The following is a 23,732-nucleotide window of genomic DNA, read 5'->3' on the forward strand; positions in this document are numbered from 1 at the left end:
TAATTTCACTGGACCACATACACTGTAAAAATCAGCAGCTTATATTAATACAATTACTTCTAGAGTTTCCACTTACCTAACATTTTGGTGCCTTTTTACATACAGACTATGGAAGTTGTTATCGTGCATTTGCCTATTATCATTAGTTTCCTTTAGTCGCTCTATGATTGCTAGCTTCATTTCCATTGAGATATGAGCTGGCAGTATAGATAAAAGCAAATTTTCCTAAAAGGAGAGGGGGAAAAAAATTAATGATGCAAAATTCTTAACAAAGTAAATTTGAAACTGCAGGATTTTAGTGTATGCAAGAAGGAATTTAAAAAAAATAAAATGCCTTTATTCAAATAGCTTTTGAATAATGCATTTCAGGTTTTCCAGAAAAGACTTTTACATTTCTGTTCTCAAAATCACCAACTTTGCAGTTAAGTAAGGGTGCTGCATATTTTTTCTCTTTCGTTCTTTGTGACCTAGATGTGGTATCTCTCTGTAACCGTGAAACACACAAAAATTCAGTATTCCATACTACAGTTTCTGGATAAATTACAACTTATTTTCTCCACCAATCTCAGTGTTACATTAGCATCGTTTGATAAAGCTTCTGGTAAAAGCTTATATTCTATAATGAACAATCTATGCGGCATTAAAAACCTTTGTGAATTCTCAAACACTGGTGAGGCAGCAACAGACACAAAAGTGTCAACAACATGCTGCTACAGCTTAAATGAACCAGGAACTGATGCCACTGAAATAGTCTTTTGAACTGAGTGAGAATACAGACTCTTCAAAAACCACTTACATTGTTTGACTATTCAGTGCACTGTTTTACACTGGCTTTGACTTAAAAGCCCGTTCTTCAAAGAAGACCCTGCTAAATTGCCGGGCAGAAGAGGAAGACAAAAAGAGAATACTTTTAACCCAGGAAGGGCTCTAGCACCCCAGAGACAGAGTCACTACAGAAGGGGAAATGTTGCATGCAGCAGCTACAAGCAGGAACTTTTTCAGATGACATCCCCAGCAAGGTCAACACATTGTGTAACTGAGTAAAATGCTGTCCGTTTAGACCAAACCTTTGTCCCCTTTTCCTTAATACTCAATGCAGCAGTATACAGATGGCACTGAGCTGCCAGGGTTACTTAACCAGTGCCTGCCACCAAAAAGAAATGTCTTGGGATGATAGTGGAAGGGAGTCCTTGAGCATCGAGTACTGGCCTACTACACCCAGTAAGACAGCAGTTTAGTTTGAGACTGCCCCCAGAAAAAGAAACACTTCCTTCCCTTCCTCTACCATTTTAATACTGGGAGAGTCAACCTTGGGGAACAATTTAAACTGACAGCAGAGACCCAGTGAATGTAAGGGGGCCATTTGAGGCTGACACATTACACAGTTTTCAAGGAAGTGATGATGAACCCTGAACTGCATTTCTCACATCATCTTCACCGAGAAAAAGTGGGTGGCAAAAACTAGACTTAAAATTGTGTGACAAATTACAACACAGATGAAAAGAAAGCTGTCCATAGACTTAAGCACATCTACACTTCAAAGGAGCAATCATTAAAAAATCCACTAACCAAAAAAAACCCCATGCAAGTTGCCACATCGCCTGAAGAATGAGAGCACACTGCCTGTGTATGCTTCCCTGGCTGCTGCGTGGGGAAATTCTGCCAGGACTTTCATGCAGATCTGTCATCTCATCTCACAAGATTAGCATCAGAGGACAGATCGCACTAGCAGTGTGGCATTTTCTTCTTTTCAATTCGACCAACTCAGTTTTCAGCCTCTTCCTTTTACCTAATAACTGGTGGGCAGAGAACTCCTACACATCAGCCTTCTAGAGCTGCTGTTCTTAACCCTATACTACCAGGATAAAAGAGGAAAGGCACCCTACTTCCAGCTTTGATACTTCTTTACAATCCTTCCTCAGCAAGAAATTCATGTTCCTTGCTTATTCTTTAAATACCTCTGGAGTGTATGGAAATAAACAATGTCATACTCAAACACTGTAATCTACTATATGATTTCTTTTTTCTCCCTTAGGCTCCAATTTTCTTCTAGCAGAAAAATAGGTTTCAAGACAAGAAAATACAGGAACAAATAATACTTTAAAATACTTTAAAAAATGCGACCAAGGGAAGCATGAAACTAACTGCTGAAATTACAAGTATTATTCAGGTCATTAGGGGCATGTTCTTTTAAGTTACCTTGGGCCAGTCCCAATAACATTTTATACTAGGAAAAAAGTAACTAAAATAACTGGCAAAATACTGTGATTTTCATATAGACAAGCCACAGAGAACAGCTTCCTCCCTTTAACTTCCTTCTTTTGTTACAAATGGCACAACTTTTATTTTCGACACTAGGTGGGTACCACAAAGATTGGACCAAGTTTTTCAACATGCATTAATCACCAACCTTATAAAATTATACAGACTTTAGAAACAAAACCAAGTAATTCATAACATGAATTAGTTCACTCACTTGTTGCCTCTTTTCAATCTTCAATTTCATTCGGACCTGAATGCACTTTAACGTGTATCTATACAAATCCCACGAAGCAACCTGCATTTGGCGTTTGTGAAATGCACCCATCAAGTTACCACAAAGAAAAATGACAGCATTGGCAAGTAGCTGCACAAGAAGAAAAATATTTACCTACTACAGAACAGTCATTGATACTTCACTAATACACATACTAATCCCAGGCCACGTTCAACTTTTCTCTTACTCTGTCACACACAATCAGTGCTGCAATTAGCCAGGATGTACCTGGGAAATATAAGCTAACCTTCACAGTCACAGGCATTCCTGTACAAACATACAGTAGTATAATGAAACAGAAAATTCTGCTATATCATTTAACCTTTATTTGCAGGCACCAGTGTTTGATTTTGGGAGAAACCAGTCTGCCAACTCATGCATCAGCATGCTGGGTGAAGTCTAACACACACCTGCATCAAAAGAGCTGGGGTGCTCCTTTGAACACACCCTATTAATAGGTGTTGGGAACCCTGAAAGCACCCAGCAGCACTCCCAGGCCCTGCTGACTCCCCAGGGCAGGAATGGCCCTTTTGATCCACCCTGTAGGCAGTGCCAGATGAAGTTAGACAGACCCATCTGAAACAGCACAGATTGGAAAAAATGATTGTGACAAAGTCTGTCATATTTTGAGTAACTTAGTTAAAAAATTAAAATAATAATTCTGCTTCTTCCACTTTGATCAGAAAACCAAAATGCATTCTAGACTAAAATAACTGCAATTTTATGAAAAGCATGCAAAACACATTGGGCCAAAGCTCCAAATCCACAAATTTGAAACATCCATGTGGAAGTTTGTAACTTATCTAAACAGAATAGTTATGCCAATATCAAATGATAATACGACTAGGGTATTTAATTACTTAACCAATTAGTATTTCCTTACCTGAAACAGAATGGATTCCTTATTTTCCTGAGAAGTCATGCTTACCACAATGCTTAGAACAATAATATGGGAGAGAGCAGAAAGAACGCTAATTATGACAGCACCTCTCATCCCAAAGGGTAGCATGGTATAAACTGTGAAGATTATGAATAGAAAGAATGGCACCTTTGGAAAGAAAGGGAAAGAAAGAAAGAAAGAAAAAAAAAAAAAGAAAAATCACACATACACGTTATTAGGTGCCTGCCAAAAATCACTACAGAACAAGGAGGAAAGTAGCAGGATTCCTGCTCATTTTCAGGCTGAACAATTAAATATTGACATTTCAAAAGCACAGCTGAAACCATAAGGACAGTGGTAGTCTTAAAAGCTTTGAGGGAATCAGCAGCTATAGATTCATACATAAGACAGTTTAACATGACATATCACCTTTAAGTTTTTCAGTTGTCCTTGCCCTTCATCCTTAATTTATCCATTACAGCTGAAGATGCACACTTTGTATATCCTGTATCAGGAACAGTGTGTTGCAAGGATAGCAATATTGACTAGAATCAGATTTCCCACCTTCTCCAAGTTATTATTCTAATTTTAACATCACCCGATCATGTGTATGTTTACTCCATATTTGATAAAAACGAAAAATCCAACCAGTACTTCCTGATGCTGACACAAGAGAATAATCATTATTGCCACTAACTACATATTTAGCTGCACTGTGCAATTTTACAAGGTGCCCAATGGTTCACTAAACTGCTAGGGATCAGAAGGAAGGTCTATAAAACTGAAATCCATATTTATAGATTTGTTATAGTGTTTAGCTCATATCTATGGAAACTAACAACCCTGATCAGAGGAAAATATTGCAGTGTTCCTGGCTCAACTCCATCTCATCATTGCAGCTCAACCTGTACCATTCCAGACATGAGCTTCCTTCAAGGAAGTCTCAAGGCCCAGTCTGCACTTAAATGTTTTGCCAGAATAGATAGCTTGGTTGGGACAGTAACAAACAAACAACCAAGCAAATATAAGTTTTCATTCAACAAAAGTAATCTTTTCATGATCATCTCTACTATTTTATCTGGACTAAAAAGAAAATCTTTTTCTGCCATACACACACCCCTATCACACAACGTTCTGAACACTGCAATAGTTTTATAAGCATGGACAAGCAAAAGTCATACCTGCTTTTAAATAGTAGCTTTAATTAGTGATAAATTCAGAACTTGAGATAAAAGGCTGAAATGAACCTATTCACTTCTAGTTTCTAATCTAGGGTCTCCTTATATTTTAGACTTTAAATCAACATTAATGAATTATTACCACATGACAACAACACAAGACATTGGCTTGCAGCACTGAAAGCAGCAAAACCAAATCTTGCTTCATTACGTATCTGTACTTAAGAACAGTAAATTTTGTTTTTCCTAAGATAATAGCTTCTTCCTTAAATTAAAAAATACTGAATAGCAACTGTAAATACATGGTGCTGGATCCGGGCCATAATACAAATCAGATTTTGGTTGTTTAACTGATAATTTATATTTTTCTTTATTTGAAATAAAGAGGGGAAGGGGAAGAGTCAGTAAAACAAGATAAAAAGTAATTTTTATTTCATTAAAAACTCTTCTGTTTACATTATGAGCGTTTAGGAGGAGTTTCCTACAGATTATGATATTTTTGGCATCATGAAATCGCCTGTCTTCTGATCAGAGATACTAAGCAATGAACTTCAGCCACACCCAGCTATGCCAGGATGTGTCATTAATTCTTATTGTTCACTTCACCTCTCCCACTGATGTGAAAACATGCTCCCTAGGGCACACCCAGCTGTGGAGTCCTTTATAGATTTCTTGAACACCACTTTGACCCATATAAATTAACAAAGCAAGTATTAGTAATGAAAAAATCTCTCAAAGATTACTTCATAGTAATTATGATTTGATAAAAATCTTAAATAAAAATACAATTCAATTACAGCTTAAAGATGCAATTCCTGCATAGATTTATGCAGTTATCCAGTACTCTCAGATTAACTGTATTTTCACTATAATAAAGAATACAAACTAAAATTTACTATAATAAATCAATAAAACCAATTTAGGAAAGTGAATCTAAGTTATAACATTCAGAAAAAATAAAGCACACAAGCACATTCATATATACTGACTACCAGTTCTATGTAAGCACCTGAATGAACAAGATATACATACCTGTTCCCACAGCTGATAATAATTTTCTTTTTCAAAGAGAGATACATATCCTACGGTTAAGAAGCAAATCCATATTGTGACTCCAAATAATGTTAGCCATCTCCGAAAGAGGGATTCAATACATAAAAGTAAGTACATGACTGCAAATATGAGAAGAGCAGCACATACTGCAATAATGAAGGCAAGATGATAATGTGCTTCCTGCAAAAGCAAAACAAAGTGTTATATTTGGTCTAAACGTCCCCTTTAGGAAGAATGGAAAATGCATCTATACTGTCCTGGAAACAGCTTAGATAGCTTTAAAATATGCTAACCTGAGTTCCTAAGTAGTCTAGCTGTGGCAGCATTAACACTTTCTGATATTCACACAGAGATAATATAATTAATAATAATAGATATACTATACAGATACACAGTCTGCCCCAGTTCCACTATTATAATTTCCCAAATCAGCGGTTTTGGTCTTGTCTTTTAAGCTAAATTCTAACTACACTATACTGTGCAATGCAGGTGTACCCAGAAAATGCATTTAAGGAGTTCAAGCTTTGCTAAAAAGGAGTGTAACAGCTCTTTTCCTAAATTCTACAGATGACTTGTAGCATACAAATAGTGTTGCTACTTCTTTCATTTTTTTAAGAAATAAAAGCTAAAAGGGATACAAGAGCAATTGGTAAGATTAGATTTGTTGCTAAAGAGAGACTTAAAGACACTTTACCATGAAGCACAGTATTTGGAAAGCAGTGTTAGAAGGCAATGAAGAATTATAACACCTTCATTATTACCTTTTTACAACATTATCTTTAAATCAACTCCCCTTTTTACCAGCTGTCAACCGGCTGGTTTGAAGAATACCTAATTTCTTTACAGAAAATCATAGTATACTACACAACAAAAAATTCTTTAAATTGCATCTTTCCTATGCCTACAGGATCCCTGCTCTTTGCTAACTAAATATTGATTCAATGGATCACCCGTTGTACTGGGAGATTCCTGCTGTGTTTTCATTAACAAAAAAAAAAAAAAAAAAAGGAATTAATATGTACAAAGCTTTAAAAAAAAAAAAAAATCACCTCAGGAATTCATGAATCACTATATTATATTTCTTAGATGACTCCAAAAAGAAAATATGAGAAATGGAGAAATGCAGGATATTTTAACTTACGTTCTTGTTCCTTCCTTGGCCCCTTTATTAGTTATTATCATAGTTACCATTTGGCATAGATTATGATTTGTTCATAACATATAGGAAGGAAAGAACAATCCTTATAACAACTGTGTATGTGCCTGACAACACTGTCTCCTCTCTTCCCTGTCCCTTCAAAAACATATACAGCATTACATACACAATTACTTGATTCCTTTCAACACTGCAGCTTTGATACTACATGGCTCAAAAATTCTTTAGCCAGAAATGTTTTGTGTGATGTTATAGTGATTCCTCATCACCTTTGAAAAGACTGAACACAAAGAAAAAAGTATACTCACATGAGTGACAAAAAAGATTGTAATTAGAGTAGTCCAGAAGATGATTGCAATGAAGAGCAGCAGTAGCAGGAGTGGATGCTGCTGGCTTGTATAGCGGTACTTCTCATAGAGCGGGTCTGATATCCTGCAGTCATCGTTTTCGTTGAAGAAGTATTTACCTTTAGCTGGCATTTTCTCCCAGGTTGGCTGCTATTTCTCTCAGTTCCCAGTGCACACAATAAGATACAGCTGAAGCTACTGCTTCAAAGAGAAGTGTTATCTTTTCACTGCTGCCTCTGTGATCTTTAGGCACACCAAGTAACCCACGTTCTCTGGTTTTACTTCTCATGAGCATTAACTTCAGATTTCCAGTGCAACTAAAAGCAAAAGAGTTAGCGTCCCCAAAATCACAGGCAATTCATCATCAGGTCTACGCATGAATCTCTAGATCAACTTGTATTTGTGCAGGTAGGAGTTTTTGGCGTGGGTTTTTCGAATTACTATTTTGCAAGTCTCTAACTCCTTTCCGTAAGCTTGAATCTCACTTCCTGGGATGACTTCTGCAGGGAGACAGTGTTATTAAATTAATTCAGTTAAGTATATACAGTATTCCCAAGGGGGAAAAAAAAAAAAAAAAGAAAAGAAAAAAGTATACTCCTTAAACTTCCTATCTTCATGCTCTAGCTAGCAAGCAAAAACTGTTTCTTGCTGGCGGGGTGGAAGCCCAGCAGCCCCGTGTGTGGGCAATGCTGCCCAGCAGCCACAGAGGCAGGGCTTGGGCAGCGCTCACCAATGGCTGCTCTGCACACACCAGCTGCACCTTTCTCTAGCAACTGAAACATTTTCATATGAAAAAGGTACTAAATTTTGTTTCCTTTAGAGCAAATTACATAGTTTCCATGAGCATGGTGTTGTAAGTGAATACTAACAACTAAGTGATGTGCATGTCTGTGTGTATGTATATACATCTATAAAATCTTTAATCACAATACACATTGTTTGTATTTTTTCAAAACACGCATCTTAAGTTTTAAGAAATCCTTTTTTTATTCCTTTCATACTTTAAAGTATGAGAAAAGAATACAGCTGTCCAAGCCAAAATTAAATTTTTTTAAAAGATACTTAATATCTAGCTCTATATATTTAATTCAACTCTAATTAATAGTGTTTCCAAGGCAATAGGTGTGTTCTGTTAACAATGGACATTAAGCAATGAACTGTATTGTTAATTACTAATGACCAATGTTTTTCAAAATAAGATTCATGAATATAGTACACTCAATGCCCAGAGTAAAACAAAAAAAGCAGATGGATGGGATGGAGGGAAGCATGAAAAACAGGAATTCAAAAGAAGTCTTATTAAAACTTGGTAACAGGACAACAGCTTCTTTGCCACTTGACTGCCATCACCATGGTGCCCAAGGCCATTGCTCTGAGGAGAAAGAACCCGCTAAAAGACTTGTAGAAAAGCCAAATCCTAGCCAGTTACTCTCAAAAGGCAAAATGCCTAGCTACACACATGTGTTTAGACTGCATTCACACTACAACCAGAAGTGGTGCTAAGGAAGACGTTTCAGAAAGTATACTTGAGTGATTTAGCCTATGTAAACAGAGCCAAACACTAGCATACTACCCAATTATTAATGCCCAAGCAGGCAAAACCAGATATACCAATACTGAGACTGGACAAAAAAAGTAGTGAACTTTTGCAGCAAAATGAGTAACTACAACTTCTTACCCAGAGCATCCCACTAGCTTGGATTAATCACAAAAAGAGAAAAGACCATATTGCATCACTTTTATTCAGTAACACCCAGAATAAACTCACATACTTATTAAAAACTGAAATAAAATTGAAGACATGTTTCAATACATTTTTCCTGTGTATAGTTATTGGTACACCTAATATCTCACCTGCACTGGTTATTACACAGCTTTTCTTCATAATAAGAGGCCTCTCATTTTTCACCTGAAAAAATTCTTCTTGTACTCATACCACCTGCACGTGCATAATAATGCTCTTGCAAAGGTGTGTGAACGCACCTTAGAAATCACTGACATCACAGAAATTACTAGATGTATCTTTCAGTAACAAAGACAACACACTAAAGACAGTGGGAACATTACGGCTGTGATGCACCAGCGAGGCAGACAACTCACTAAACAGCCTGAAGAATTCCTTCACAGTGAGGGTGGGAGTGCAGGAACGCACTCTGCCTGATGTGATTCACTCCACATGACAGACGACAAGCTTGCTGTCCCAGTTCCCTCTAAAAGCATATTTTCAGAATAAAAACAGTGAAAGAGTTTTAATATACTTGCAGAAATATGAATCTGAGGGTAATTTTTATGATAATAGGTATTTTAACAGGCAGCTTTATTTTTCCTGTTAACAGAACCAAATCCATTTTCTAAAACTACTATTAATTGCTAAGCAGTAATACATTCACAGTTAGGAGAGACAAGTAATCCTGTCTTGGGCTACTTAATACTGAAATCCAAGAATAATTACTTTACAGCTTGCTTTCTGTAATTTATTCTTTTGACTATGTCAATGAAAAAACAATACCAGGAACAACCTCTATTCTACAGAACTATACTGTGTGGCTGTGGTTCACTTATCTAATGTTCAAAAGATGAAAAAGATGTCAAATGTCAGTTTAGAACTCTCTCTGAATATTATTTAAGAGTTTTACAGAACACCAAGTTTTAATCCATTTTAAACCATTTAATCCATTTTAATAAAAAAAGAGATTGCTACACCTTATTGATTTGTTTATTCCTCCACTGATCTTCATAGATAGACATTACAAGTAATTATGAATGACTCCTGGATCATAGCATTTTCTTCTCAAAACTCTATTAGGTAAAGAGACACTCAAACAGTACTTTATTGATTTACCACAAATCTATAATACACTGCATAACTGCTGCTTTGAGATGAGTAATTCAACTCTGAACTAGTTTAAATTTCCACGCCATGTCCCACTGTCACTACCACTCCCCTTTTTAAAAAGTACCAAGAGCAATTTGTGCTCCTTCAGTACAAGTTAAACATTTTAAAAATTGCAAATTACTTGCAACCCACAAAATTAGCTATTTGAGAATCATGAAATTACTCATTAAACACATTTTTACATGTGACAAATATAATGACTTGCCGATCATCATCAAAACCAGAAATATACACACACATATATATTAGTATAGGAATTTTATTTCAGCTCCAAAACTACTACAAACACTTAAAACAACTTTTTGCCCTTTTTTTTTTTTTTAACATTACTGGCATTACCTCTTTCCATTAACATACAAGACAATCTTTTATTTAAGAAACTTTAATAATTAGACTTAGCTGAAAGTCACCACTTTTTGTGCCCTTCCCTCTTCTCTGATTTTTTCTGAGCAATCATCCGAAAACACAGAAGACAGACTTGAGAGAAGGAAAAATTTTGTCTCACAGATGGCATCACACACTAGTAAAGTCATCAATTTAACACACTCCTTTAGTTTAGATATTTAAGGATCACATCAGCACTGTGCACCACAGTATCACTTTTGCTTTTTTTGCTCAGTTTCTTGGAGATTTGCCGTTCTGACACCACAAGAGGTGTAATCCTGAAACCGCAACAGGCCACAAAACCAAAACAGCACTCCTAGAAGCACCAGTGGAAAACACACCAAGCCAAATGGGGACTGGATCTGGGCTGCTGCCATAAAACCACGGAGCTCTGATCATCAGTTTATCAAGAAAAAGCCTCATTCCTTTAGAAGCCTTCACTGTGTTCTGAAGAATTAGAAAGGAGAAAGAATTTGTCAATCAGATTAGTATCTATAAGAAACAACCCCCGCAGTAGGGGTTGGAAACTACACTGAGAACCTATAGGAACATCTACCAAACAAACAAATACAATTTAGTCAGATCTGGGTGAGCTCCACAGCCATCTGCATGCCAATTAACGTGAAAACTATTTGGTCAGATAAAGAAATTTGCCCAATGAATATGTAAGAACAAACACTGGACATTTGATAGGCATAAAAAATTGGACAATAGGATTCCTTCCAGAACAGCTACAGCCTTCTGAATTTATTGTTTCAAGCCACCAGGAGCAAGGCTGTGTTCAGATTCAACAACAGAAACTTATCTAGGTGAGTACTAGGCATAACCTCGTGCACAGGCACAGCCACCTTTCACTTGCAAGCAAAAAAGACAACATTTCTATCTTTCACAAGCCTGAGTACTTCTGACTGCTCCATGCTTTCCTTCCCATAGATAGGAATTTTCAAGCATCATTAAACTCTCCAAGTCTCCTACTGACAAAGGCATAGGATTTTATTACAAAAAATATGAAAGCGAACATTTCATTAGGCTTGGACTGAAGCTCTTTTGTTCTCCCCAGCTAGTTAAAACTGTCCGCAGTGCTTTGTATCAATACACAACCTTTTCTTAGGAATTGGCCTGGACTCAACAGTTGCAGAATAGACATGACCACTCAACAAAGCCTACAGAGACCAAGTGTTTTAAAGAAAACTAGCTGAAACGTGGTATCATGGGCTACACTAACAAGTTGTATTACAAAAGTCAGAGAAGCCTCTTTCTTTCACGGTTTGCTCAAGATAAGTAGCTACAAAAAACCAAGTCTCTTCACAAGGAAAACTAATCTGGGAACATGCATCACACAGACCAACCCTATACTGAGGCAAAGCAGAGGCCAATCAGCTGTGGTGTAAGAACACAATTCCTCATGTCTCCAAAGCAGCAAGGACTTCCCTCACTTCCCATCTCCAGCCTTGTCATAAACAATATGCCATGTATCACTAGGTAACAGCCTTTCCCCCATGCATTTGCATTGCAGGTGTATTTTATTACACAGTATATTTTCATAATATGGCTAGTTACTAAACAGAGCATTCTTCCTCCCTTCTTATTTTCTGTATAGGCTATTACCACTTTCCAAGGTGCATCAGCACTGTATTTTCCATTCTAATAGCCAACTGTCACCCAAATAATTTTGTTAGCACCTCAAATTTCATTCCCTGGTCAGGTGACCATCTGTAAAATAATGTAAATGTTTGTGAGACAGAGGTGATTTCTGCCTCCCAGGAAATTCAGCCCTACCTGTGCATACTCCAACCAGCATAGATGAAGCAAGCACTGAACAGCCAGGAAAAATCGAGTTGATTTTTTTATCAACTTGAAATAGAATCTCAAATTCTTGCATTTTGTAAGCCCCTTGAAGCTTCTGACTGCAAAGGTTTTATTTCTCTGAAACAATACTGAACAGGCAAATGCCGTGAAGATCCAGGCTTCTCAAGATATACTGAGATAAAGTTTGGCTTGAGTCTTTGTCCTGGCAATAACTAAAGGGTCTTGCCCCTGGGCCCCAGCTCTTTTGACCAGCAGTAGTTAGTGATCACTATCCCGCAGCTCTTTGTTTCGGTTCCAGAGACATTTCCTGCTGTCTGGAGAACTGCCTCGCCTCCGGAAAGTCCCTAGTCCTCACTGTCTGCTTGGAGCCAAAAGTAGAGCTGCTTTTCTATGCACATCCCAATTATCTTGGTCACCTACTTCCCATCTAGAGCTCAAGTAAGTAGCAGAGGCTCATCAGCTTTCCCCCACAACATGCCGGTGGATTTGTTTCAGGCACACTGCATGGGGCCTTTTTTTTTTTTCCCCTTGTTTTTAAAGCACTGCAGGTCACACATCAGCCCAAGGGCATTGATGCCTGGGGTAACTTCAGCACCTTCCTCCCCAGCAATTGTCTGCAAGGAGCAGTGCGAGGGCAGACGGTGGAGGAAGAAACCGGAGAAGTTTGAAGGCATCGAGAGAGCAGGGCAGAAAGCCACTCATCACAATGACTTCTCTTTTGTGGCACAGAGTGTTCGTCCCCCTGGCAATGAAAGGTGAAGCAACAGAAAGAATGTGCTACCTGATACAAAAATCCGACTGATAACAACAAAGCGGTTGTTGGGATGGCCCTCCTTTATTCTCTGTATTTGCAGAGCTGAACAGCTTTCAGGTGCTAGCTGCGTCACAGGCTGTGGAGGGGATCTGGTAAACCTGCACCCTCCTGCCCGCTCTCGCTCACACAACAGGACGCACAGACGGCCAGTGATCACGTCTTCTTCCCTCTCTTGGGAGAATTATTCACAGCAGCTACTGACCAAGTTAATGCTTTCCAAAGGGGATCCAAGTATGTTGCAGTTCTGCAACTTTCAAAACTACTGATGTATTCACAAACACATCCACAGTAACGTCCTGGACAATTTTTAAAGTATTTTTTCACTTAGCTGTTAATTTGCCAAGGACTCAAGTCTTGTTCACCTAAAGCTGTTTACTAAAAAGCAGTCTCACCCATGAAATATTAAAACAAACCTTAATAGCAAGAACCAAGTGATACACATTGCCTTATTCCTCACAATAACTGCGGCACAAAAGCAAGCAGAACCAGTTTTTCCATCTTTAACTAATACAGCACCAACGACAGAGGGTACAGTTTTGATTTCCATTTCCATCTTTTCTTCCACACAAATGACAACAGTGTTTCTGAAATTACTTTAGCAATTTCCATGACAAGAATGATTGCTGACTGTAATTACCCATTAGCAGAAACTAAAATGGAATCGGGAATCTATAAACATCCAGTAGAATAATTGAAGGAGATTAGTAGATGAATTATGAATCTCAGGCAAAAATAATCTCCAGTCTAGTGGACTCCACAACTAATTCAGTCTAGGAAATGAACGTTAGCAATCCGAACGTACACCACAGGAAATACCACTCATGTTAAAGACAACACTTCTTCCTTTTAGACTTTGCTTTCAAATGCTAGCCTGCAGTCACCCTAGCTTTTTCTACTCATACAAAAATATTAAATGGAGAGCAGATGTGTTTTAATGATCCATCTGCTAGGAGTGGTAAATACTATGTGCACAGCTAAGTTTCTTTACAAAGGTAAACTTTTTTTTACATATATTTTGAAGGTTTTCATGTGAAATTTCACCTTCCTTAATTATGTTTAATTTCTGAAGAACTCTTTCTGCTCTTCAGATAAGAAAAATCTCACTTATCTTTACCTTCTATTTTCTTACAAAAACCGAGCATACCTGCTTCAACACATCATCACTCAAAACTGTATTTACATAAAAAAGCCGAATCAATACAAAAAAGTAGTCTGTTATTTGGAAAAAATCAGGAGGCAGAAGAAATCCCACCACATGTCAGAACAATCAGGGTAAAATGTGACACTATATCACCTAGGCTGTGCCCTTGAACATTGAGAGCCACAGCAATGATAGTGCTAAATACACTGCAAAGAAAGTGTTGAAACTGAACTTTTTTAATTCACATTCTTATTTCGGTACATTGCTTCTTCTCGTGGCATTTGTTCTACAATAGCCTTTAAAATAGGAATGACAAGTTATGTAATTTGAAAACAGTTTTGCAGTCACCAATAGAAAGGGAAGATGGAAGTAACAGAGGCTGTGGTTTCACAAACACCTGAGCCCAAGAGCCAGCCCAGAGCACCCAAAGGAGAAGGTCTCACTCACGTGGCCCCCCATCCCGTGCCAGCTGCACCGCCTCCCTGCCCAGGCACCCACCTCCTGCACCTGCTGGGCTCTCTTTGGAGCCTATTCACCAAATACAACAGAAAGCTATTTTTGTCAGGTCACTTCTCTGTCAGGCTGGTGGAGTGCAACAGCTAGCAGAGGTATAGATAAGGTCTGGAGCTGGCCCGGTGTTTGGAAAGGAAAGGCAAACCACAAATAGGAAAGCAAGGGCAGCAATGAGTTGTTAAACTGACTCATCACTCCGTACGGGTCCACAGCCTAAGAAAGAGGAAAGAGATTACAGTCACAGAAAGAAATCTTTATGCTACTGATCCAGGTAGGACAGAGAAATGACAACAGAAGATAGCTCAGGAAACTGAAGATGTGTAATTTAAGACTAGCTCACAAACTACGTTAGTGAAAAAAGAAAGAAGAATCCCTATAACCAGATTGATGCACCTGAATTACATGGGAGGGTTTACTAAGGTAGTTTATTGTGCAAACACATGATGGTTTAACCAACAAATCTATTAAGCCTTATAATTAACTCCTGGGTCTGGCTCAGCAGGGATGGGGGGGTTGGGGGGGGGAGTCCTTTTATAATACTGATTTTCATAAGCAGCAAACTCCAGGGTGTAAAAAGATATATCACATCAGAAGGGAATCGAGCTGTGCTTTCCATCTTTCGAAGTCCAAGGTGTGTGATTATTTCATGATTCTCAGACTCCCTGTCAAATTTTACAGATAGATTTTCTGATTTTAGCTGGCTTAAAATTGAACTTACCACTACAAAAGTCAATATTCCACTTATGCTTTAAGTTTTCAGTGACCTGTTTAAAATTATGTCTTTGAACACACCAGCCTCAGAAGTCAGGATAGCTTTTCATTTTGTAATTTCAGTTTAATTATATCAAAACCAGAATGCTGGTACAGTTATTTATAGAAATAAATCCCACAATATTAGACTATATAAACTGCAGGAAACCCCCCCCTGAAACCCAGAATATTTAACTTGAACACTATGGAGAAAAATAGAGGTTTCAGCTGAGATAGGAATAGGGATGAAGTGTGTGTGTGTATGTGTGTAAGCCTCAGTAATTTCTGCTAGAATACCCCTGATTTTTACAGAAGTTATAATCCCCGATATTTTCAGATTTTTTTTTTTTAAGGAAAAAAGAAATGTATTACACTAGGTAACACACTGCCTATATTGAAATCAGCAGTAAGAAAAAAAACACTTCAGGAAAGGTATGTTTAAACTGTCGAGTTTTTTTCAGACATTATAATTTAGGATACAGAATTATAAGCATAAGGCGAACAAAAGTTCTCAGGCTGACTTCCTAAACTCAATATAATTACTTAATTATATCTAGAATGAAATCTCTCTCATTTGTATAGCAATATTTTAAATATGCCTCAGCTTTTCTAGCTCAGTAAAGCAATCAACAAGCACAGACTGCTGGTGTGACAGAGCAGAGTACAAGGATGTAACTTGCCTCTTCTAACTCTGGCTAGATATGCCAACAGATGTTCAAAAAGAAAAAAAAAAAAAAACACATCAAAAAAAGATCACTGTGAACAGGAGTGTAATGGGCATCACACATTACTCTTATTTTTTCCGTGTCTCAATTATTTAGGGAGAGTGTTACAGGTCAACATAGAAATGCATCCGTCCTACCTCTAGGGTAAATAGTCTATTTGCACAGAGCAGGTGCAATCACAATATGGCAAGGGATAAGGGCCACGCTATGGGCGGGGAGCAGATAAAACCTGTCCCAAGCAAGATAAGAAATCACTTGCTATTTAGGTTCAGTCCAACTAACACCAGTAAAGCGGAGAGGGAGGCTCAAAGATAAAAACCTCTCTCTCCTATCTACAATACTTCCACAGTACTAAAGTGAGTAGAAATACAGGCAGCTGAAATTCAACTAACATACCAACGTCAACAACTTTGGTTTCTCTGGCTTTTTGTTTTTTTCCCCAGTCTCTAATTTTTTGGATGAACTAACATTGACATGTACATTGTAAATGTGTCACTGAATAGTAGGTAACAGACCTTTAAGGTTGCTCAAAGCATAAATCAGCACTACATTCCTACCATACTCTTTTATCAGTACAGAGTTCTATTACAGACCAAGTATTTTTTTAAAGTGATCTTGACACACATCACAACCAAATGCAAGAGTAAACCATAATGTTAAGAATAACATCACTTGTGTCTGCTGCCAAAGGCCAAAGTGTTTTTTTCTATCTGAATTTCTGCTTACTTGGCAGTATCATCTGTATCATTCTCCAGATTAGTATTCCTCCCAAAGCAAACAGACCCCCTGGCAATCTCACTTTGGAAATAAACCTCAGCCCAAGGCCAAGAGATGGACAATGGAAAGAACATGATTATGCATCAGTACCTGGAGCAGTGTACTGCAGGGTGATATTACAGTACAAATATTTTTGTTAAGTTAAAAAATGCCCTTTAAGAAAGCAAAGACTTCATACTATTTATGAAACAAGGAGGAAGGGGACAGATTAAATCCAATCCCCCCTTTACTTAACAACTAGTACTTCAAGAGTAAGTCCTATCAAGTACATGTTTTAAAAATTTAATTTCTATGTACTAGTTATTACAGGGGAATTTGAATGTTCCCCAAACTTCTTCACATATCAACCATGTAACATTTGTTACACCACCACATCCGTACTTCACAGCCAAAAAAACTCAAACTGACACTTGCAATAAGGAAGTTCCCTCCCTTGGAGGTTAGGTATTAAAAACACCACCAAGGAGATATACCTATGCTTCTACTAGAAGTGTTGTTTCTACAGTCATACCCCACTTCAGGACACAACAGCAGTCAAACACACACACAATTCTTTTTAAAAAGTTTTCCAAAATGTAACATTTGGTTTAGGACCATTTAGGTCATTTGTGGACCCATTTGGAAATAAAACAACAATAATGGGTTGCAAACCTCTGAAATCTTCTATTTTCAGTCCCACTTGATAGTAACACACACTTCAAAATTGTTAGGAGTTGTATATATGTTTTTTACTGATCCAGATGATGCCACATGAACCAAACATTCATGAGTGCCTGGGTAAACTCTCTTGGATCATGGAAAGAGCCGAGCCATGCAGAAGCAGTGAGAACTTCCCACAGACAACCAACATACCTCACTGGATTTTTTTTTTCCATGATAAGTTTTGATAGTCTACTAAGATAACAGAATGTCTGAACACAGATCTAGTCACTATCATTCTTCTCATTTCATCTTATCTTTCATCTTACCATTTTCAAAGCTTTGCTTGACAGCCAGCCCTACTGTTCCCAACTCCAACAGGCTACTGGAAACCTGCACCATGTAAAGCACTGACTTGCCAAGGGAAACATGGGTATCTCACCTGGCAACAGCCAAAATGAAGATACACTTTCAAATTAAATTCTCCTTAAGCAGTTTTATCCTTTGGATTTGCTGATACTAAGTCCAGTTAAGTAGTATTAAAACAGAACTAGTTAATAGCAAAACTTCAGGATATGACAAAAGTCACTTTTCTAAAAAGCTACATAGTTACTGTCTCAGAGCAACATGAAGTCCACAGAAGAACTTTTCAAAATAGCGCAGTAGGCAGCCACTACCCTAGTGAAGGTTATCGCTGATCAGTATCTAACCAACCCCCAGGCCTGTGCACAGCCATTGAGAAAGCACTTTTTACCTGGACTGTAACGCTGAGCTGTGCGTAACTGATTATTCTGGGGTTTTATGGCCCTAAATCTTAATGAGACTACTGACAGAACACACATGCTTGTTGTTTGCTTACCATTACAGGCCAGAGGATTCGTCGGCAAAAGTTGTATTTCTCCACTCTGCTATGGTCTGTTCGATCATTTTGAAATTCCTGCAGTAGAGTGAGTGCAGCCCATTCCGGTATGATCCTTGACACTAAATCTTTTGACATATCACATGCACCAACCTGCAACAAGACAGGGAATCTTTACTCCAAGGACCACTGTAAGCATTAACAATGCTTCTATTTGTTCCCCTCATAGTTCAAGGAAGAAAAACTCTCCACATCAATCTCTGTCTCCACATATTATAAACCTTTTGCCCAAACAATCAATAGAAGAAAGAGTACTTAACTATACTATGGCAAGTTGCAGTACGAATGTAACTTGATTGAAATACTTAATGATAGATGGAAATGTCTGAGAAGAAGGCTGAAGACTGATGAGGGGTATCACATTTATGCTAACTGATCCCAATGCTTTTCCAGAAAGACCTGTGTGACAGCAAAGGATACTCTGCTAAAAATAGAAGAATGTTTTACTAACTTTTACAGCATTCTTGATAATGAAAGCCCCAAGTTTTTCAGTAAGTTTTATTACACACTAGATCAAATATCAGCAATTAAAAAAAAACGCCCCAAGAAGAAAAACTTGAATAAAACAAGGTATAATTCAAAACAGTATAAAATATTATTTGGGATTTTGGATCACAGATCAGTGAATATGACAATATGGCAGGAAAACCAGTTAAAAAAAACCAAATCCATTCCCTCCCTGCACCTTGCAGCTCTGGATAAAGACTTATTTACTGTTAGTATGGAAACGAAGACATTCTGCCCACTAGGTTTGCCTGTCTTGGAGCATGAGAAGGGCAGAAAGGCACACGCCTATGATGTCATGAACAGAAAATTGTATCTCCACGTAGGCAGATGATCAGAAGACATGGTCAGGTTATCATCCTTGAACTTAGCACACCAGCCCTCTAGTAGGGGAATCCGTATCGTACATAACAGTTCTTGGCTTTGTCTTCCTTTCTTCCTACTTTATCATCTTCACATGCATTGTGGGAACAACTATTTTGATGTGACAAGATGCCAAAAAAGCTCAATACCTCAGCAAAGTACCAGGCACTGGTAGGAGGCATGGGTGCTCACTAGCCATTGTTGGGATCCAGTACATGCTCACCAGGGACAGGAACCAAGAAGAGAAGTAAATGGTTATACAGCACTGTTGAAACAATGACCCAGAGGAGGAGAGGCCCAGAGCAGGAAATTGGACTTAAGATGTCAGTGGGAAACCTGATACAAGTTAAACAGCTGTGCTGGGAAGGGAACATATGAACATTTACCTGGTTGTTCACCCCAAAGCTCCGTCACCAGAGACTCACTTTGGAAACCGAAAGGCAAGTGAAACTGCCAAATAATCTGGCACAAAATCAGAGCAAAAAGAATTCAAATAAACCTATAGTAATTTTATGTTAGTTTTTTGCTAGGATATACAAACTATAATCAGCACTCAAAATAGGCACTCCATTCTGTCACAGTGGGTTAAATGTCCAGTTCATACCTAAGCCCTGGGACAGTTGTGATCAAGTCCCATTACCTTTTGGCCAGGAGTTAGCTCCACCTAGTGAAGCCCAACAGGCATCAGTATTTATAAAAATTGGTTGGAAACTGAAGATGATTCTTAAGAAAAAGGTCAAGATCCTGACAGTCTTCTGGCAGCTTTGGAGCTAGATGAGAGGAAAAAACAGTAAGACATCTCACAGAGTTCATCTAAAAAGGCAGATACAAATCTGCTGTGTCTGTGCGTGTGTAAATCAGATAAAAATAAGACTTTGTTTAACCTCTGTTACGTGTTCAGTCAGGAATGCCCAAATAAGCTGCTTTGTTACTTTCACCTTATTATGTATCCAGTATAAAGGATGAGTCCCTGGTTATCAGCAGAGATGCCTCATGTTCCTTTGAAACCAACCCGTGCTGTCTGGAGAGCAATACTGGGCCAGAGTTTACTGGTATTCAGTTGGGAAAACGAGTAGGATGCCCAAATAGTTAGGGTGTCCCAGAAATTACATAATTCCTTTTAGAAAAATATACCAAGACAGGTTTTAAAAATCATCCCAGAAACAACACTCTTCAGAGATTTTAGAAGAGGAGTTAAAGGATCTAGAATTGTTGTTTTCAACGTTTTTGAAGGTGTGTAATTGTAACAAATTGTACTTGCAATGTACCTAGTTAGCTTTTAGAGAAATAATTTAAGGACTATACCAAATTCACAGAGTTTCACTGATTTTTTTAAAAGTTATTTTATTTTTTAAAGATGTCCCTAAAAACGTAACTTTTGCCAGAGCCCTCGATAAACAATTTGTCGTGGTTTCAGCAAAATTCACTTTAGTTGCAAAGGGATCAAGCTGCTCCCTCACAAGTGTTCTCAGGATCTGGTCCTGACAGTATGCTTCTTATCATACACAGACTTTATCAACAAAGATAACAAGTGACAGAAATACTTTACATCAAAATGTAAGGGGAAGGGGGCGGGGGGGGGGGGGGGGGATAAAAAACAAAAAAAGATTATCTCTATATTTGTAACTGAAGCTCCTCAGAGGCACAGAGACCAGTCTGCTGAGAAGCAGCAAGTTTCCGGAAGCGATACACAGACTAAGGACTTTGAGCCATTTTCTGATCTGCAAGACAGACAAACCTCTCTGCATTCAACACTAACCACAGGCACCTATTTCCGTAGCAACAGCTTGCAGGCCATTTTCATTTTGACTGAAGAACATTTAACCAGTTACATTATGAGCACCGCACCTTGCTGCTGTAACAACAGTTGCTTTTCACACCTACCAAATTGTTATTTGCGCAGTATTGAGCTGGTGGATCAATGCTGCACCTGCAGCACAGACCTACTTTACTGGGGGGGTTTTTTAAAGTATCTAAATTTTATCAAGCTAAAACTGGTCAAAAGTGGAAAAAACCCTACAGTATTAAAAAAAGGGTTTCCTTTTGCTTCTTATTAACACCTCTGTCTATTAACTATCTTCAAACCCAAAACAAAAGAAAAATCTTGGAGTAGGACGTGACAAGAGTTCTTGATTAACTTTAGGGAGACTTCAGTAGCTTCAAGAAACAACAAATTTCACATATCAGAAACTCCAGAAAGATTATTTTTGTATTATGAAATCCCAGATTTATCATACTTCACCAAAAGTAAACTCGTTTAGAGCAAAGACTTACAAAATTGTTTGATTCTTCCCAGTTTTATTCAAGACATCTGTTCACTGATCATTCACCAGCATATTAAATAAACTGTGGCAATCCAGATTTCACTGTCGTTATAGAAATTATACAGAAGTTAACAAAACATCAGTTTTGGCTCCTTTTTCTTTTTCAAAAAAGCAGTCCCCTTCACTTTTTTCTTTTGATCCAGTTATGAGATACACTTTGTATTCTGAGCAGTAGCTTCACTTTTTAAACATAAGTAGAAAATATCAACGATAACAGCTTTGACTACTATTTTCAGAAGCGCTCACACTATCCTTACTCAGACTTTCTGACTGGTTCAGTGGACACCTCCACAAACCTCTGTAAAGAAACACTGCAGTGCACCAACGGTTTCTGGTTATCTACTTAGTTTATTTATTAACTCAAAAGTATAAAGTTGCCACAAGTCTCAAGAGTTTACTCTGAGAGTAGGCATAACAGCAACACCAATACTGCTGAAGTCCTAATTTGAATGCTCATCCTGTATATCCACAATTGTAGAAATATCTTAATTTAGTTCAAATTAATCACATTTACACTGAGAAGTGAAATATTTTACACAAGTCTCTTGTATAATTTCTGAATGACTTCACTAATATTCTGAACTGAAATACTAACATTCATTTGAAATCTTTTTGGGCAAAATATAGTGGCATAATGTATTCCCAACACATATTTCAAGTATTTTATATCAAATCTGTAAAAATCACATTTCATTACAATATCTGTGACTGAACAAAAGTATTTTAAAACAAAAATGTGATTTGTATTATTAAAATACCATGCTATACTTCAACTATATCTTAACAGGCAGATCCTTCAGACACCATTTTAGAACACCGCTAAAATTATTTCCCTCTCAGCTACATGTAGTCCATACTTAAGAACTCTCAATATTTTTCAGAAATGTTTAAAATAGATTTCATATTATCCTTTTAAAATAAATAATAATTTATAAACAAACTAAAATTATTACAGATACTAAGATGCTTCTTTCTACTGCCTGGCTAACACTTACAGATCTTCTAAAAATCACTTCCATGTTATCCTAAATGATACATAAGGAAATACAAATTGAACTGATGCTTAAAGTTTACTTTATTCAGAAATGTCCAAGGCAGTTTATTGTAGAAACAATATAAATGCTCAGAAACAAAACAGAAGGTCAGAACAAAGCAAACATTAGATAAAACTGGCACTACTTCCTCTCCCATACCAACTTCAAAATTACACTGAAAACCACAAGAGTCAAGAGTGTATCAATTTCTCCCATAAAAGGGATTTTAAAATTCCTAAACTATACCATGAAGGAGCATGCTGACTGTACGTTACAACTCACTGAACAGCCTTCACTTCCCTTCTTTATTTTACCTCTTGTTGCATTTGAACTTGGTTACCACTGTCTTATAAACTCACATGAGATGAGATCCTCCACTGGATACACCTAGAAAACTGGATTTCTACACAAAGATTGGTTTCTCGTCTCTTGGGAGTAGTATTTAATTAATGCAAGAACTGCTTCCTGAATGATTGGTTGGACTAGATGATCTTCAAGGTCCTTTCCAACCTAGTTGATTCTGTGATTCTGTGATGAGGGAAGTAAGAACACACATGCATGCAGAGACAATCTTAGAAGTACTGCTAAGAAGGGCTCCGGGAGTTTCTGGTACAATCTTTCTTAGTCTGACAGGTCTAAAGGTTACGTAGCACTGCTGGAGTGGTTTTCAGTTGCAGTAATTAGGGTTCTTCTACCTGGTACAAGAAGTTAATTAAGAACTTAGGAAACAGTAGATCATATTTAAACTATTTCCTATCTAAAACTGCAACTTTTTTTAATAAGAAAATGCAACAACAGAAACATCATTACTACAAGGCTGTTTCAAAGCATACAGGGTTTCCTCTCTTGCAGCTGCAGGTCTCCAGCTTCAGTGGAAGCTATTTGGTAACTCAGCGTGGGTCTATCTGAAGCTCTCTTTCAGCACATTCATACTACTGTCTCGTTTACACGTGTACCTTGACAGGGTTGGTAGTGACAGGGATTTACACC

The 23,732-nt window shown here is 37.7% G+C and overlaps 1 protein-coding gene across 4 annotated transcripts in view; it reads right to left on the minus strand.

Annotated features, from left to right (window-relative positions):
• ADCY7 (adenylate cyclase 7) overlaps nt 1–23,732 on the minus strand; it is a 66,667-nt gene that overhangs the window by 26,175 nt on the left and 16,760 nt on the right. The window contains exons 2-8 of one of the 4 annotated variants that reach the window (XM_074881384.1): nt 18,458–18,610; nt 9,251–9,360; nt 7,112–7,650; nt 5,627–5,827; nt 3,420–3,584; nt 2,477–2,626; nt 77–225 (exon numbers count right to left, since the gene is read on the minus strand). In XM_074881384.1, the coding sequence (XP_074737485.1) occupies nt 77–225; nt 2,477–2,626; nt 3,420–3,584; nt 5,627–5,827; nt 7,112–7,282 (836 nt within the window). In that variant the 5' untranslated portion in view covers nt 7,283–7,650; nt 9,251–9,360; nt 18,458–18,610. Of the gene's footprint in view, nt 1–76; nt 226–2,476; nt 2,627–3,419; nt 3,585–5,626; nt 5,828–7,111; nt 7,651–9,250; nt 9,361–18,457; nt 18,701–23,732 lie in introns of those variants that run through there. The other 3 variants (XM_074881385.1, XM_074881382.1, XM_074881383.1) reach the window with 3 other exon arrangements.

The sequence above is a fragment of the Strix uralensis genome, chromosome 12 (genome assembly GCF_047716275.1).
Source record: "Strix uralensis isolate ZFMK-TIS-50842 chromosome 12, bStrUra1, whole genome shotgun sequence".
Classification (NCBI taxonomy): Eukaryota; Metazoa; Chordata; class Aves; order Strigiformes; family Strigidae; genus Strix; species Strix uralensis.